The sequence below is a fragment of the Danio rerio genome, chromosome 2 (genome assembly GCF_049306965.1).
Source record: "Danio rerio strain Tuebingen ecotype United States chromosome 2, GRCz12tu, whole genome shotgun sequence".
NCBI lineage: Eukaryota > Metazoa > Chordata > Actinopteri > Cypriniformes > Danionidae > Danio > Danio rerio.
In genome coordinates this window covers 40573075-40591108 of record NC_133177.1, presented here as the reverse complement: position 1 = coordinate 40591108, position 18034 = coordinate 40573075, and the positions used below count along the sequence as shown (strand labels likewise).

General features: G+C 35.8%; 1 protein-coding gene across 6 annotated transcripts in view; it reads left to right on the top strand.

Moving 5' to 3' along the window:
• The window catches only part of insra (insulin receptor a), a 105492-nt gene that overhangs the window by 79453 nt on the left and 8005 nt on the right, over positions 1-18034 (top strand). For all 6 annotated transcript variants that reach the window (XM_073911792.1, XM_073911788.1, XM_073911789.1 and 3 more), the window contains 10 exon segments: positions 2802-2941; positions 5263-5407; positions 5529-5743; positions 5841-5967; positions 6216-6463; positions 8487-8654; positions 8736-8934; positions 13500-13783; positions 15495-15634; positions 16105-16264. In XM_073911792.1, coding sequence (XP_073767893.1) covers positions 2802-2941; positions 5263-5407; positions 5529-5743; positions 5841-5967; positions 6216-6463; positions 8487-8654; positions 8736-8934; positions 13500-13783; positions 15495-15634; positions 16105-16264 — 1826 coding nt within the window.

The window sequence follows — 18034 nt, the reverse complement described above, 5'->3', positions numbered from 1 at the left end:
TAAAATAATATATGTATGCTTTAACAATATCACGACTATTTCTGGAAAGCATCTTCTGCCAGATGCGACACTCCTCTTATCTGTCACATGATACAGTATGACCCCTGGGCTGGGCAGTGTGGGTGCACTGGGTGAATTCAGACAGCAGACACACAATTCACAGAAGCTGGACAGACACATCACAGTGGACCAGCCTCTCGCCCTCAGCTACAGTCACTGCGCATTGAGCCGGTGTCCATTGAGATATCTGGAGTTTCGACACCCATGTCCTCTTGGGCTTGTCTCTCCCTGTCTGTCAGCTGTGTAGACAGGGAGCGCCGTCTGGCCACTGACAGATAAACGACTCTGAGTTGCATCCTTGCTGTAGGGAGACACACCATTCTGGACTCTCCGATATGTCTGGGATACGGATTTCACCCACGCATCGGCTTCTCTTCAGATTAGCTGGATAAAGCGCAGCACATTCTGTCCCTTTTTGGCAGGTACCAGAAAAATAGTAACAAGCAGCAAAACATGACAAACAGCCATGAAGGAATTCAGGTGGTTTGTTTGTACACATTCTTGGCTGGTATTATTTTGTGACACTAGTTTTGATTGGCATGAAAGCCACACCTTCATATACTTTTTTTTTTGGCCATACACATACCAGGTTTTCAATTGGATCTTAGAGTCCCAAAAATTTACATTTTTGCCACTAGAGGGCGCATATTTACAACAAACTAAAAGCTGCCTGATCTTCTACGTGAAGTGCACGTGTATGGTCTGGCGCAGCCTTTGCGTGGTTCCAAAGCCCTCGTGGTTGACGTCGACACTGAAGTGCACCTCTCAAAAAATGTAACTTATCGTTCAGAAAAAAATAAAACCCCTGCAAAGAAACTTGACACTAGTGGAACACAAAAGCCTACTGCCAGAGCAACACAAACAGTGCACATAACTATAGATGCATGGCTACGCACAAGGCATGCAGCATAGTTCACGGCGATCACTCAACACAGAAGTATAAATCAGCCTTAAGACGTAGATGCTGTGACTAAATTTTGTCGTGGCTGTTTTTATTACAAAGTTGTCGTCTTCATTAAATCCTACAAGACTACTGCAAAAATAATTTTTCGCTGATTAATGAGTAATGCATTTCAAAATGCATTTTTTAAATTATTTTTTATTTTTGGTTGCTTTTATTATGTCACAGTTAATAACATACGATTCTTCCAGGTGTTATCACTTGGGGAAGAAGCACCTCTGTTTTGTCCTACTAAATACATTTTAAGCTTCTGTTATAATGCTGCTCTCTGCAGTCTAAGAAAGCACACAACACACAAATTAAAGCATCTTTGATGTTTGTTTAACGTTAAACAGAAATTGGGGGACAAAATTAACAGGGTGGCTAATAATTCAGTGGGGCTAATAATTCTGACTTTAACTGTATATAACACAGAGTGTTTAAATATTTTTTGCATATTGTGTGTTTAAATTCACTAAGGTATTGTGTACTAGGTCTTAAAATAATTTAAAATAAGTTTTACTTATCTATCAATTTGGAATTCCTATTAATTCACTTGCTCATACAAGCATTTTATTGAAATTCTCCAACAGCATTTTAAATGAGCTTATTAATTGATTTGATTCCAGGGTGCCGTAGGTATTTCTTCAGCTAGTTCGGATGTAATTTTCTGAACAGGCTATATGCATAGCTTGTGTTTTTCAGCCAATGATAAACGTCCGGTAAAAGGTTTTTGTGACTTTTCAATTATAAAGTTTATTTTACAGCATTGATGTTGTAATGTATATAAAATACAACCCATTAAATAGACATAAGCAATCATTTAGTTATTCAGGCATAAAGTGAGATGTAAATGCTCGCACCGTCAGAAACTCTGTTAAAAAATACTGGGGTAAAATGCATTTCCATATTTTAAAGAAATGACGTGGAAAAATTGAATTGACTGCTTTTTGTCCTGTCAGATACCCACTTTATATCATATATCTGTCAGGCAGTGAAGATCTTAAACATGGCGATTTTGTAATGGCAAGATAGTTCACTGGAAACTGGCTGACTGAAAATTAGAACTCCATGTGCATGTACATTATGCCTGATATGATATTAAATGTTATTACTAGTCTTAATTTTTTAAAAGCCAAAAAAGCCTCGTCTCTAGCCTTGTCTTATAATTAAGGCTTTTTGCTTTGTTTGCTATGGGACGGGTGTGCCTGAACATGTTTGTTTTATATCTTTATATCACTTATATCTATTTATTTTTTGAGAATTTATTCCCATTCTGGAGCACCCATAGTTTATCATGCGAGTACCCGATGCAAAATTCAAGAACAATAGTCCAAAATGTGACTTGACAAAACATGCTGAACCCTGTCGTACAGTTGTAGTACAAGCATGTGTAGCATAGTTTGACAGGAAACAGTGGCGTGGAAAGCATCCTGCACAGAAGACAAACAGTTCCCCTGTCAGGCCAGAGTTATCTACCAAAACAATCAGTGATTAAGTTGTGTCTCTGGCACGTCTGAGAGAATGTCTCATTCATCCTTGATTTGCCCCACAAGGTCACCCATGCCTCCGCTTCCCACCCCAAACAGCGCTGACACTTTGCGCAACAGGATCCACGTCCTTGACACAAACAATCCATTATTGTCTTAATGCCATACACTCTGCGTCAACCAGAATAGAAACGCTCCATCATATCTGCATTTTTCTTTGTTTCCGTGTTCTGTTTGCAGCACGTGTGGATGAATGGCTTAGGGCTGCAGCGTGGCTTTGTGTACATGTGACTCTGTGTTCTGTGCCGCAGGTTGAACTGCACCCCTTGTGCTGGCCTCTGTCCCAAAGTGTGCATGGGGTTGAAGACAGTGGACTCGGTCACCGCGGCGCAGGCTCTGAGAGGATGCACTGTGATCAATGGCAGTTTGGTCATCAACATCCGCGGAGGGAGTAAGAACAAACAAACTCTCTATAATACAATTTCTCTTCTTGGCACAGAACAAAAGGGCCTCTTTACTACAGGGCTCCAGGGAATTCATGGTCTATGATTGGTTAATCAGCATTCTGCAAATGTTTGTGTATTGTGAATAGCTAAACTGTGCAACTGGCTGTTTGTGGCAGTCATTCTGCTATACTGTTAGTTTTAAGTGGCGTGTAGTGTTTTGATCTTGTTACATATTTATTTTAATAACATATCGCTCATTCTTGTATATTAATGTTCATTTCTTATGAACATTTGTTTTTATAGAATATTTTTGTAGTATTATCATTGTCACATTTAATAATTGAAAAAAGAAAAAGGTCATTATACTCTTAATTAATTGACAGATTAATGATGTAGTAGGATCTTTAATGGAATTGATGTTATTACATTTGCTTAATTGTCATTAATAATTATAAACAAACATTTTAATTTAATTTACTGTTGAACAATTTACATATTTTGAAATATATTGACAAATGGGAATAGAAAACAATAATAATATTATATGTAATAAATTATTATTATTATTTGACAAAAAAACTGCTTACATGAGTAGTTTTTTTGTAGGGCTGCACAATATGTTGTTTCAGCATCGATATTAGGGCTGTGCGATATGTACAAAAGAAACCCATCACGATTTTTTCTTGAACAATATCATGATATCAATTTTAATCACGATTTTGTCACAGACAGACTAAATCTGTGTTTATAGCGAAAATCTGAAACCTTTCAAAATGAAAGCAATTCGATCTTTTTCAAAGATCTGTAATGTCTCTAAAACAGGCATAAATTAACATAAAAAAAACACCTAGTAAAGCTGTAACTAAACAAATGTATGTGTTTGTGTGTATGTGTGTGAGCGCGCGCCCGCGCGACGTCAAACTTAAGGCTCCGATGTTCTGCTTGATCAAATATCAGAAGTAGTTGCGTGTGTGTTCACAGGTTTGTTTTGTCCTGCGTAGATCACAGACCTCTTTGTGACGCTGCCGTGAAATAGGCCGTTAACATATTCCGTCTTTGGCACGCACTAGTCCATTATTTCCAATGGAGGTGCATAGATTGCGTGCACATATTGAGAGCGGCACGCACGCATATTCCAGGTGCACCCAGATGAAAACATCTCTTTTCAGACAAACTTTGCTGAATGCCGCACTGCGAGTCACGTAACAATAACTAACCGGTTAGTTTCATATGGAATATACACATTTCGTTTACTTCAGACAAACACAAGACACCCGAACACCAAGTGCTTTTAGCTCTCTCCAAACATAAAACTTTTAAAGGAACTGCAGCAATGTTTTATTAGTTTTTCATTTTCTGTGAAAACGATTGATTGTCACAGAGCAACGACAAGGGAGCGACCGCAAAACATTTTGAAAATGCTAAAGGAAGCGACACACTCACGGTTTCCACAGGCTTTTAGATGCAATATGTGACTGACTTACAATTGACCTAGTTCTGTCATACATCAGCCTTCCTGTATTCAAAGTAACTTAATCCAACACCACAGATTTTGACTGTTTTGGCACCAAGTCCTGTGCTGAACTCATCATTTCTGTATACGCAGACTATTCAGTTTCCTGTTCTCGCGCTCTGTTTAGGCACGCTGCGTTATGATTGGTTTAAATACCATCCTGCGGGAAAATCGTGCTGTAAGGTGATTTAGAAATCATGCATGTCCAAATTGCGATTTCGATACGATTTTATTTAATCGCACAGCCCTGATCGATTTCACTATGTGCATTATAGTTGATCAGCACCACAGTTCAGAACATGTGATTTGTGTAGTCATCGCAAAGTTTAACCCTAAAATAGTGAAAGATTTTTTATGTGGATGTGTTTTTAAGACTGGTGACTGTGTTAAATTTAAGCAAACTTAAGTTAAGGGGTCGTTTTGATATATAAACCAAAATCAATTGCATTTATTTATTTATTCAATTACGACTCTACACTTTACAGTTATATTTGGGTACTATTATTGGGTATCTGTTCTTCAATACTGTTAGATTCCACAGAAAACCATAACATTTATTTTTATCTGTTCAATTGGATTGTATTTTATGGAGATACTTTTCTACAAAATAATTTCATTCAATGGAAAATGATGAATTCATTCCATATAGAGATATGTCATCTTGTATAATTATATTCAAATTGCAAACTTTATCACAGACAAACTAAATATCGCAATGTCAGTTTTTGTCCAATGTCGTGCAGCCCTAGTTCTTTGTACACTTTAAATGAGTGTAGTCTTTCAAACCTGCGCTTTTCCCATTTTCTCCGTTAGATAACATAGCCGCTGAGCTAGAAGCTAACCTGGGACAGCTGGAGGAGATCACTGGTTACCTGACAGTGAGACACTCTTACGCCCTTGTCTCTCTGTCTTTTCTTCGCAAGCTCAGAATCATCCATGGAGAGACACAAGAAGTCGGGTACGAGTCCTCATTGAAAGTGTTTCTTGACACATTTTTCTCAGGGAGAGCAATGCATATATGTGTTGTCACCTTTCTGTTCTGTCCTTTTCTCTTAATTGCATTATTTTTTCCCCATTAGGAATTATTCATTTTACGCCCTTGATAACCAGAACCTGCGTCAGCTGTGGGACTGGAGCAAACACAACCTGACCATCCAACAGGGTCGCATGTTTTTCCATCACAACTCCAAACTCTGCATGTCAGAAATCCGGAGGATGGAGGAGGTGACGGGTACCAAAAACAGGCAAACAAAGAATGACATCGTCTCAAAAACAAATGGAGATCAGGCTTCATGTGAGAACACCGTAGCCTTGCATTTCCTTTACGGTCAAATGTTTTGTTTAGTTTTTTTCCAAAACAAATCTGATTGCAATGTTGTTGTTTTTCCCAGGTGAGAGCAAAGTTTTAAAATTCACCCGAATCAGTACACTTTCTGACAAGATCATAATAAAATGGGAAGCTTTCTGGCCACCAGATTTTCGAGACCTCCTAGGATTCATGGTTTTGTATAAAGAAGCGTAAGTGACTTTTTGAATAAATCTTAATAATTTTAAACATCTCATTTAATGTGTTGAAATTAAGCTATAAGTGAAATTTCTAAATTGACTCTACTTATATCCTGTACAGACAACATTTTTATTCACAGTATTAAAGTTGCAGGTTATCCTGACTCGAAAGTCTATTTTATAGCTATACTTTGCTAGTTTGGGCTCAGTGAAGTGAGAAATACTGTCCAAGGATGTGATGAAATTCTCTGCTTTTCTAGACCATATAAGAACGTGACTGAGTTTGATGGTCAGGACGCGTGTGGCTCTAACAGCTGGGTAATAGCAGATGTGGACCCTCCACCTCGCGCCACAGAGGGAAAGGAGCACGAGCCTGGGTACCTCATCTTCCCTCTGAAGCCCTGGACGCAGTACGCCATCATGGTCAAAACACAGCTCTCTGCTTCTGATGAGCACCAAGTCCACGGAGCAAAGAGTGAAATCATTTATGTCCGCACCAATGCTACCAGTAAGAGTCTTAAGAATTTTTTTTTTTTTTTTTTTTTTTTTACTGTTGTTGATTCCAACTGTCATTAATCTATGACAGGTTCTGTAATGGTGAGCCTAGGACTATATTCATTTTTGGGTTGAAATGGTTTTTGAAATTTATTTAACACTTTTCAGATTTGCGTTTTGATATTTCGTGCCCACAATGTGGATATGTAGAATAGTTCAAGATGCTGTGTGTAATTGTTTGACTCTACTAATGTATAAAAATACTATTTGTTGGCATAGGTTTGGGACACATACTAAGTTGATATACTTGTTTCTCTGGAAAATAATGCTACAGCCAGTTAATCTACTTTGAGATATGCTTTATGTGTTGGAATGTCTGTTGTTGTGTTTTGGTCTGTGTGATCCCGCCCACAGCCAATTTAGCCAATAATATTTAAACATCCTGACTCGCCAGTTGGCAGAAAACATCTAGATGCACCGGATGCCAGCAAATGAACTGGTTTGGGGACTTGTGCTGGTTGAGTGTAACCCAGTTTGGGTTGTTTTGAAGCTAATGAATGGAATGACTCAACTGTGGGTTATTTTACCTTTTTAAAATGTTTTTTTTTGACCCAACAATATTGATTTTTACTGGTACACTAGCTTTTTTACATCATATTTATAACATTTCTTTTAATAGTAGCATATCGTGACATTTTAAAGATGTCAAGTACAGCATTAACACATTACCTTGTTTATTTTCAATGAATGCATCAAATTGTTGTTTTTTTACTCTTGCAGATTAACATTTGAAGTTTACCCTTTTTTTCCCCTGAATTGGTTCTAGTTCTCATGCTGATGTGATGCTAAAATCACAAATAGTGATCTGAGACCATTTATAACAGCTAAAGATTTTCTTTAATTATACTCCATATAATCTGTCTATAAATAAGCAGGGCAGAAAAAAATATTTTAATACAGTGTTCAGTTTTTTCCCTGATGCGAAAGGACTGTTGCTTATTTGCTTATCTGTCTCATTTAGTTGACTTCTCATTTCTGTATTGTTAAAAATGGTTCACAGAGCTCTTTACACTAAATGCGAGGATACAAAGTCATTTTCTTCACATAGAAGCTCCCAATTCAGTAGCACTGAGAACTGAATTGTTTTGACACTGGTAGAATCTCTTCAGAGGTGAATCTTTATCGCAGTGCTCATGTTAAATCATCCATACAGATTTTGGCCTAGGGTCAAAGGGATTTTTTTAGGATTTGTCTCAGACAGCCAAGTCATGGTTAAAATCACACAGTGTACGCTCATTTTGATGTGCAGTTTTGGCGTGGGAGGTCAAAATGGGTTGCTGGTGACTTTTAGTGTTGTGAAATCACTCAGCAGTGTGTGCTGCATGTCAGACTGTGATTTAAGACAAAAACTGATGTGGTTCACTTTCATTGCTGCCAGGCCAGGTGTCTGTCTGACTTCCTTTTGAGCTTGTTTTGTCTTTCCTTCCTGATAAACCACATAACCATTCACTAAGCTGAGAACATTGTTTCGGCAGCTGGTTGGCAGAGTCTGAAAGCAGTGCTTCAGGGCTTTTTTTTTTTTGGTGTGTCTTTCTGGTTTGGCAAATGGACGAGTTTGCATTCTGCGACATCGCTGGTGCCTTCCTGCATCTTCCTTTTTAGGAGGAAGCTGACGTTATTCTTCTCGTCTCACTGGAAACCCAGTCTGACAATGTGGTCTAACCAGAATTGAGTTTTGCAAAAGAGTCTGCTTTTCCACTAGTCCACTTATTTGGCTTTAATTCAGTCACACTTTACTTTGCAGTTTCATTTTTCTTTAATGTTGTGATAACATCAAATAATGCGTAATTGCATGCAAGAACCAAACCTGTTCCTAAACCTAGCTCTGTTGTAGGAGTTGAGAATGAAATTGTTTACTACATAAACATAATTACATGATAAAAAGAATAACATAAAATCAAGTTAACTCTTTGTTTTGAACTCACTCATGTTCTTTTCTTGTACTTTTTTTTTTTCTTTCATTCTTTTTATTTTAGAGCCATCAGTGCCTCTGGACCCCATATCCTCGTCAAACTCCTCATCCCAGATCATTCTAAAATGGAAGCCACCAAACGATCCTAATGGAAACATCACTCATTACCTGGTCTTTTGCCAGCAACAGCCAGAGGCCAGCGAGCTCTACAAATTTGATTACTGCCAGAAAGGTTAGAAAACATACAGGAACATAATAATAATAATTTGTAAGGTGGTGATCTGTTGAGATCTTGTATGTTTCTGTTGATCAGGTATGAAGCTGCCCACCAGAGCCCCCACACAAGTGGACAACGAAGAGGAGCAGAAGTGGAACCAAACTGAGGAGCAGGGCCCTGATAGCCGCTGCTGCGCTTGTCCTAAAACAGAGAAACAACTGAAGAAAGAGGCGGAAGAGACGGAGTATCGAAAAACCTTTGAGAACTACCTCCATAATGAAGTGTTTGAGCTCAGGTAAATCTTCTTTCAGCTGTTGTGGAAAAAACTGCAACGGTATAATCAGTGATGAAAATTATTTAACCAATTAGATGATCCTCCCAAACTATAAACTTCTCTGTGAATAACAGTACATTTAGCTATTTTTGGTTCCGATCTATGTAGTATGATATTAATCTTGTCATATATAAATAATATACCTTATGCATTACAGCTCTTTTACATGAATAGACAATCTGTATGTATGTATAACCTAGATCATGTAGACATGTTTATTCATAACATACTTTTTTGAGTACATTATATAAAGGTTTTCTAAATTAAATGTGAATTGCATAAACATTAATGCATATGCAGTAATAGAATGCATTGTTATTATATGAATGTTGCTACTATTAAATTGGTAATGAACTAAGAAATGGAAATATTTTGATCTTTTAAAAAAGGTCATTGTACTATATAAAAACAAATTAGGTTTCAGAACTCAAGACTTTATTCTTAGTCTAATAACAGCTTATATGTTATGTCATGTAGACATGTTTATTTATAGCATGCCTTTTATAGACCTTTTAATATATAGGGAATTTATTAAATACATTAAATAGAGTTTTCACAAATGAAACGTGAATTGCATGAACATAAATACATAGACATTAATACAATACTATGTATATTGATTTTTCATTTGTAGACAATATGTTGTTTATACACTACCTATACTTTTAAAAATGTAAAACATGTATTCAAACTGTAGCATATGATCTAAACTATGTAACATCTAGCTAGTTTATGTCATCTAATATATAATTATTAGAAACTTTCAAATGGGAAAATAAACCATTAAATAATTTTCTAGTTTATAAAAAATATCACAAATGTTGTATACACTGTAGGCAATATACAGCATGCATAGAAATAGAATATATATATATATATATATATATATATATACCATATGTTATATGGTGTCTTTAATGTATAAACAGTATGTTTAAAGTTATAATCATTTTCATATTTAAGGGATATGTAGGAATTTAGCAAATATTTTAACCGTTTCATATACAGATCTATTATCCTCTTACATTTATTTAATTACTAATTTGTTGTTGACTAGTTAATGTATTTATTGTTATAATCTGACATTGTCGTGCATTATTACTTAAAGCCCATGTCACAATATCATTAAAACTCTCTTGTAATTGATTTTTTTTTTTTTTTGAAAGCCCATTGTACATTTAACCTGCTCATTTTGGAAGAAAAAAGTCATGAAAAATAACAGAATTAAGTAAATATATATGCTTCTAATGTAAATATATTTAGAAAAATGCTTAAATAGATCAATGATCAGAATGGTAATTAGATTGACTCAAGACAAATGGCTCAGAAACATTTGATATTTCCATTTAGAAGACGCTGTTAATGTACAGCCATCACATTTTTCACCTGACATGATCCTTTGGGTGGAGCTTCTCAAGTGGTTCGTGTTGTTTTGGTGTTCCTCTGTTTCCTCCCGTGTCCTGGGCTCAGGGTTGAACATCTGTAGTAGTGGTTGGCCATTTTATTCCTTCACCAGGTTGTTTTTAACTCCACCAAAACCTTGAATACATGTTTTTGTTATGTGCCTTTCCACCGTCTTTGTGTATCTTTGGCCTTCAGAAGCTCACAGTTGGCTCTAAAAATCCCAGTCCACAAACACACACACACTTTTTCTCATGCCTCATAAAGGCATTGGTTTAGTATAATCTTTGTTTTGAGGTGGAAATGTTTTTTCTGCTTTGTGGTAGAAATGGACAATGTTGACAACAATGGCTGCACTGCTTTCAGAAGTAATTCAGTCTCACTACCGTTCATTGTTTCATATATTATGGTTGTCTTTGGCTGCTGGTCTGCACGCTTTATTTATAGCGTTTTTACAGACTTTAAAAGAATTTAGTTTTATTTAGATGTTGAAATGTGGTTTTACTGTCAAAGACACTTTATCCCCGGAAAAGCCTTGGCTCTTAGAACCGACCAAAAGTGCTGAATCCTCTTGTCCTGAGCTCTTATACATGAGGAAATAACTGAAGACTGTGGTGTTCTGGTGGTGGTTTGGAAAATGGAATACTTAAAGGGATAGTTCACCCAAAATTTTAAATCTGCTCATCATTTACTCTTCCTTATGTGATTTTAAACTTTTATGACTTTATTTCTTCTGCTGAACCAAACAAAGATATACTGAAGAATGCTGTTTTTTGGCACACATCAACTTTCATCATAAGGAAAAAAAAATACTGTGGAGGTCAATGTGTGCCAGGTATCAGGATTTTTTGAAGATCTTTTGTGTTCAAGAGAAGAAAGAAACACATTGGTTTTGAAGAAATTAATTGAGTAAATGATGACAATTTCTGGGTAAACTATCACTTTAACACCAATCACATGATGTGCTCCTCTTCTCCCTCTAGAGGTGAAGCTTTTAATGAACCTGATGAACTGGAAGTTTGTAGCTTGTAAATTGTGTGATAGTGTTATGCTGCTTAAATGATGACCACAATAGCCTTTGCTGGAGATGCACATTTAGATTGTGTCGTCTGATCAAATCATTTATATCATTTATTTGTCATACATTGCATACACACAATTTATTAAGTGAAATTTTTTTTCTAAAGCTAAGGCTATATCTATGAAATTAAAAACCTTTTAAATAATTATAATTGTAATAAAATAGTAAAATAATTATAATATCATAACGTTTTATTATTATTTTTTAATAATTGGTTTAGTAATTTATTTAAAATTGATTTAAATTAAAAAATATTTTAATTCCATTGATTCCTCTTCAAATAAAATATTTATTTGTTGCTATTGTTACTTATTTTTATGACCTGTTTTTGTAGTCCATTTGGACTGAAGTCAACCCAAAAACTGAAATTAAGACTAAAACCAAAATAACTGGTTTAATTATATTTGAATTATATTTTATTTTATTCCAGTGATAAAAAAAAAATATTCCTCCGTGTCACAAGATTTTTAAGAAGTTATTATAATAAACAAATTTAGTATTCGGCGGTTCATTCCGATGTGGTGGCCCCGAATTAATAAAGGGACTAAGCCAACAAGAAAATGAATGAATGAATAATTTAGTATTCAAGAATCTTTCTTAATCATTTATTATTATTAGCAGTGTAAAACCCAGACACAGCATTTCTTGAAATTGTTCTTTACTGTATTGTTGATCTATTTAACACACTATACAAATAAAAGTATTACTTTCTAAGTCTGATCTCAAACTCAAAGGTAGTTTATGCTGATGATTTGTCTTGCACTAGACATTCAAATCCTCTCCATAACAGGGATGTTCCTGCTCAATGTTCCATGAAATGCCAGCAGAAGGAAAACTGCACTCGAGCGTATACAAGTTCTTAATGTTTGAAATTGTTCAAAGGTGTTGAATGAGTAGTCGCTTTAATTTCTGTCAGACTCCAGATATTTCCTAAACCGTAATTTGCCACCCAATTTTAAAGTGCAATTATAAAGTCATTTGCGGTCTGGATTTAACAATAAAGTGATAATAGCAGCCCTTTTCCTACTAATCACAGTGTCAAAGGGAGGAAAAGGCTCAGCTTCATCAGATATTTGTCATATCCTTTTTATTTTTCCCACACTGCTTTAAAACATCTCATGCACTAAGTCAGGTTGGCTGCATAATTTAAGTTATATTATGTCCTCACTTAGAGTAACTGAGACTACGCATGCACACATTCAAATGTCAGATTTTCAAACAGTAACACACTTTAGATGAATAAAGGTCTGTTCACTATGCCTTAAAATAAAGTCTCAATAACATTTGTATTCATTTTTACACTCTTTAGTATATAATGTTGCTATTAAAGGAAATATGAAAAGTATGAGTATAAAAAAAGATTAGCAAAATTACTAAGTCTTTACTAAAGGGCAAGGGCTCAACCCTCTTCTGAAAAATAGGGCAGAAACAGTAGCTCATTAGCATTTAAAGAGACACACGAAAACAGAGTGTTTGCTAACACACCCCAAAAAAGGGTGTTTAAAATGGCGGGTACCGTAGCTGATTTGCATTTTAAAAAAACACACGAAAACAGTGTTTTGCTTGTATTCCCCTAAAAAGCTGTTTAAAACAGGACGGAAACAGTAGCTCATTAGCATTTAAATGGACACACAAAAACTCCTGACGTGCATGCAATGTTTTGATCCTAGTTATTTTAACAAGCTCTAGGAATCAACACACCCACAATTTGCAAATTTTACAGTTTATTTAACAATCCAACATTAATGATTATATCAAGGCTTTGCAATCAAAAAATCTTGTTAGAATTTAAATAAACGGGGCAAAAAAAGTCACCAACATAGCGAAAGGGTAGTCAATTTGATTAATAGACAAGGGTAAACATGGAAATGATATTCATCTTTTAAATAGTCTTGGTTGTTGTAACAAGATGCACTTTAACATGGTTGGCTGATTTTTATAGTAAAATTGAGTAAAATTATTTAATTAAAGCAATAAATAGCAATAGAATCCTTATAAGATTGGACTTAAATCTTGACCCTCTTGTGTGTTTCTGTGTATGCAGGCCATCAAGACAGCGCAGATCTCTGGTGGGCATTGCTAATAGGACGTCCTCTCGTCTTTTCACCACACCCTCCTCACTCCCCAATGGCTCTGCTACTCGTAGCCCAGAAGAGGAAGCAGAGGCCAATAAGATTTCACTGATTGTTCAGGCCAAGGAGTCAACAGTCATCTCCAATCTACGGCATTTCACCAGCTACCAGATAGAAATCCATGCATGCAACCATGGCAGTGACCCGACTCGATGCAGTATGGCAGCCTACGTCAGTGCCCGCACCATGCCTGAAGGTAGAGGATTTTTATTTATGATGCAGTGTTATTGTTTAGAATGTAGCTATTATTATTATTATTATTATTAGGTCTTTGTACAATTTAAAAAAACATCTTGTATGTTTAAGAACTCAAAACTTCTTAGTCTAAAAACAGCTTCTAAGGTATTTTGCTAAAACAACAAGTTGATAAAATGTCCCTTTATCATATAATAGTCTGCCTAAACTCCGCCTTTTAGGAAGTAGATCAACACCTGCTTCTACTGCATCACTGCTTGTTTAGCTCCGCCCAGAGATCCATGTTGTTGTATGTAAACATGGACACGGAAACCAATGATTAAACGGCTATGAAGACGAAATCTGTAAAGTGTCAAGTTGTGGAATAACAATGTGTTTATATTATGGCATCCTGCTAATCCCAGCATTAGGAAGCGTGGATGAGTTTTATTTATTTATTTATTTATTTTTAAACTTCCCGACCATGTAGGTAAGATCTTGGTCCGTTGTTCACCTCATTTTACTGCTGATTACTTCTGTTTTCAAACAAGGCACTATTTGATGCTGGATCCTTTGAATTATTAAAAGTCTTAATAATGCTCTGTGGTTGGCTATATGAGATCTGACACTTAGTTTTATGGTATAATTTTTAGCTCAAACCACCCCCACGTTGCTACATAATAATAGTTTTTCAAGAGTTGTTAGCTTTAGGTATTGGGTAGAATTAGGAATGTAGAATAGTAGATCATGCACCATTAAATAAGTCTCAGAGAAATTCTGCGCACGCTGCCTGTAACGGTAACTTGCATTACGCTTGGGTCACTATCCTAAGAAACACAGCAAAAAAATAGAACCCGACCTCTATTATGGCTCATGACGGACCTTTCTCAAAGAGGGAATAACAAAACTCTTACCGTGTGTGGGAGCTCGAGTGCCCAGCCATTTTGCTCGACAAGCTTCCTTCAGTCTGGATTCAGGACCTCATCATGCAAGGTGCACTGTTTGCAGTGCTGTTTGCACTGTTTATTAAAGCATGCGACAGCGATGACGTAATGGTGACAGTGGAGTGTCGCTCTTTGATTTGTACTCTTAATCAGGTCACCATGCCCAAAACTGTATTTCGAGTTTGTAAGTACACCAACCGTAAATTTGTATGTCATATACAAACAGACAAAGAAAATGTCGAATCTGTGTCTGACCTAATCTCAGATTTTGAAATTGTTACTGCATAAAATTACAAGTACCTTCCGTTTTCCTTTACGTTGTTGCTCGCATAGACGGAGGAACAGTCGCTTGTTGCAATGCCGCTGCAAGTCGCTTGTAGTGTGAATGAGGCTTGAGAATCTACAATATGGAATGCAATATTTAGTAAAAAACTATTTTAGATATAGAATAGAATTTATATAGAGATAGAAAATAAAAACACATAAAATATTTAAAGCTTTAGCTATGCAAAAGCTTATTTATACAAACAACTATTGAAAACATAGAAGTGTTGCTAACAAAACTCCTGGTGCGTAAATAATGGAAAGAGTATATCTGACAGGTGGTTTGTCAAGCCCACTCAACTGCATTGAGCACACTTTGTTTGTACTATGCAATGTATGACCAGGGTGTGTGCGATGTGTTTATGTGCATGATCATATTTAGAAATGAACTCAGAAAACGGTACAAAGTTTAAAATAGGCAAAACTTTAATAACACTTCCCCATTACATTGTCTGTTTCTTGTAGAAAAAGCTGATGACATTGTGGGAAAGATCACCTGTGAGGTGTCCGAGTACTCTGTGCACATCAGATGGATTGAGCCCAAGGCCCCTAATGGCATGATTATTCTCTATGAAGTCCATTACAAGAGACTGGGAGATACAGAGGTGAGACTTTTACATGCCATGTAGACTAAAGCCTGTATTCTTTCCAGGCACTTTGATCCCATGAACGCTGGCTGCACTTTTAATCAGATTTTGATCAGTCCTGTTGAAATCAGCGAATGCTAGCTCTAAATCAACAAGCTATTTGAGCATCATTGCGTCAGCTCTGTGTTTCTGTAACCATGGAGAAATCTAGTCAGAGACAGTGGAAATGTTCTTAATGTTGTTTTTGAAAAGCCTCTGATAAACAGGAGATGATTATTATTTAAAGGTTAAACAAAACAAAAAACATGATGGTTTTGCACTTAGTGCCACATGCATCTATTTCAGCTGATGGATTGGAAGAACTGTTTATGCTGACCTCTGGCGCTTTCATTAAAGTCTGATGAGTAATATTTGTATGTATTAGTGTGAGATGGATTTGTGATAAAAGCCACAGGTTAATGGACGAGTTGTGCAAATGCTTGTTATAGGAGCTGCACCACTGCGTATCCAGGAAGAATTATATTGCAGACGGAGGGTGCAAGCTGAGAGTGGTGCATCCTGGGAACTATACAGTGCGGATCAGAGCAACCTCTCTGGCAGGCAATGGATCATGGACGGAGCCAACACACTTCTATGTGCAGGACCTACGTAAGATCATACATAGATGTTTGGGAGTCTCATATTTGTATTTATTAAATGATGGATAAAATCCACATCAATGAATTTATGAAATGATTCCTTTGAGTATATAGTTTTGTAGAGCAAGCGCAAAGTATCAAACCTCTTAATTTATTTTGGGGAGAAATTCTGTAGAAAAAAATGTCAAAAGTATTACTGCTTTATTTTGGGTTTTGCTTAATTTTCTTTACAACTATTTAATTTCTTAATATGAGTTCTGTTTTCAAAAGAAATCTGCCTCATGGATGTATTTAAAATTGTAGTATATATATATAATATATGATTTTTTTTTTTTTGTATCTATGCGAGTACGTTATCAAGAATATCACTGTCTAAACAAACAAAAACACTTCCTGACAGTTTCTTGTATTGTTTTTGTATATTGGAATGTAAAAATGTTGTTTATTTTACCTTTGATTAATTACCACTCCGTATATTTTTTTCTTGGCATTTAGATCGTTTTCGTTTTTAGTAAGCTTTTTTTAGAGTGCTTTCACATCTAGAAGTTTGTTTCGGAACCTAGCGTGTTTGCCCTCTTAGTTCGATTCGTTTGTCATTTGTGAACCCGGCAATCATGCTCTGATCCACGCCAAATCAATCGGTCCGAGATCGCCTCAATGAGGTGGTCTTGGCTTGGCTTGAAACGAACTCTGAAACGGATCAATTGTAGTGAGAAAGCAATACGATCTAACGAACCAGGCTATGCCATGGTTTATTATGGATATGTATTAGCCATATACAATTGAAGCCAGAATTATTAGCCCCCCTGTATATTTCATTTTAACGGAGAGATTTTTTTTTCAACACATTTCTAAACATAATAGGTTTAATAACTAATTTCTAATAACTCATTTATTTCATCTTTGCCATGATGACAGTAAATAATACTTGACTGGATATTATTCAAGACACTTCTATACAGCTTAAAGTGACATTTAAAGGCTAAACTAGGTTAATTAGGTTAACTAGGCAGGTTAGGGTAATTAGGCAAGTTATTGTATAACAATGTTTTTTTTCTGTAGACAATCAAAAAATATCATATAAGCTGCTTTTATTCTATTCAAAATAAAACAAATAAGACTCTCCAGAAGGAAAAATTTTATAAGACATACTTTGAAAAATTTCTTGCTCTGTTCACATTATTTGTGAAATATTTAAAAAAAGAAAGAGAAATTCAAAGGCCAGCTAATAATTCTGACTTCAACTGTACATGGCTATATAAATGAGAATGATGAGTAGGCCGGGATGTAATCATTCATTCATTCGTTTTCTTTTCGGCTTAGTCCCTTTATTAATCAGGGGCTGCCACAGCGGAATGAACCGCCAACTTATTCAGCACTTTTTACGCTGTGGAGATGTCATCATTCCTACCGGTAAATGTATGTTTCAGGTCGAATACGAGAGTGAAAGCACGCTAAAATATTAAAGAGCTGTTTATCCATTAGGAAAATTGACTTAAATGACCATCTGATATTGTTTCCATGTTTTAATTGTATAATTTTTGAATTAGGCCTATTGTTTTGTTCATTTCTGCAGTGACACCTTGAAAGAAAGATCTACATTGGTCTGCTTCATGATCTGACTGCAGTCTCGGTTCATCTGTTATTTCCCTCTATAATATAAGTGTATAATGCATCATTTTAGCCAACGTTTTTTTAAGCTCATAATTAATAATAAAAAAGTAGTAAAATATCCTATTCTTATTTTAAAATAACTAATTAAATGTTTCAAAAAATGACT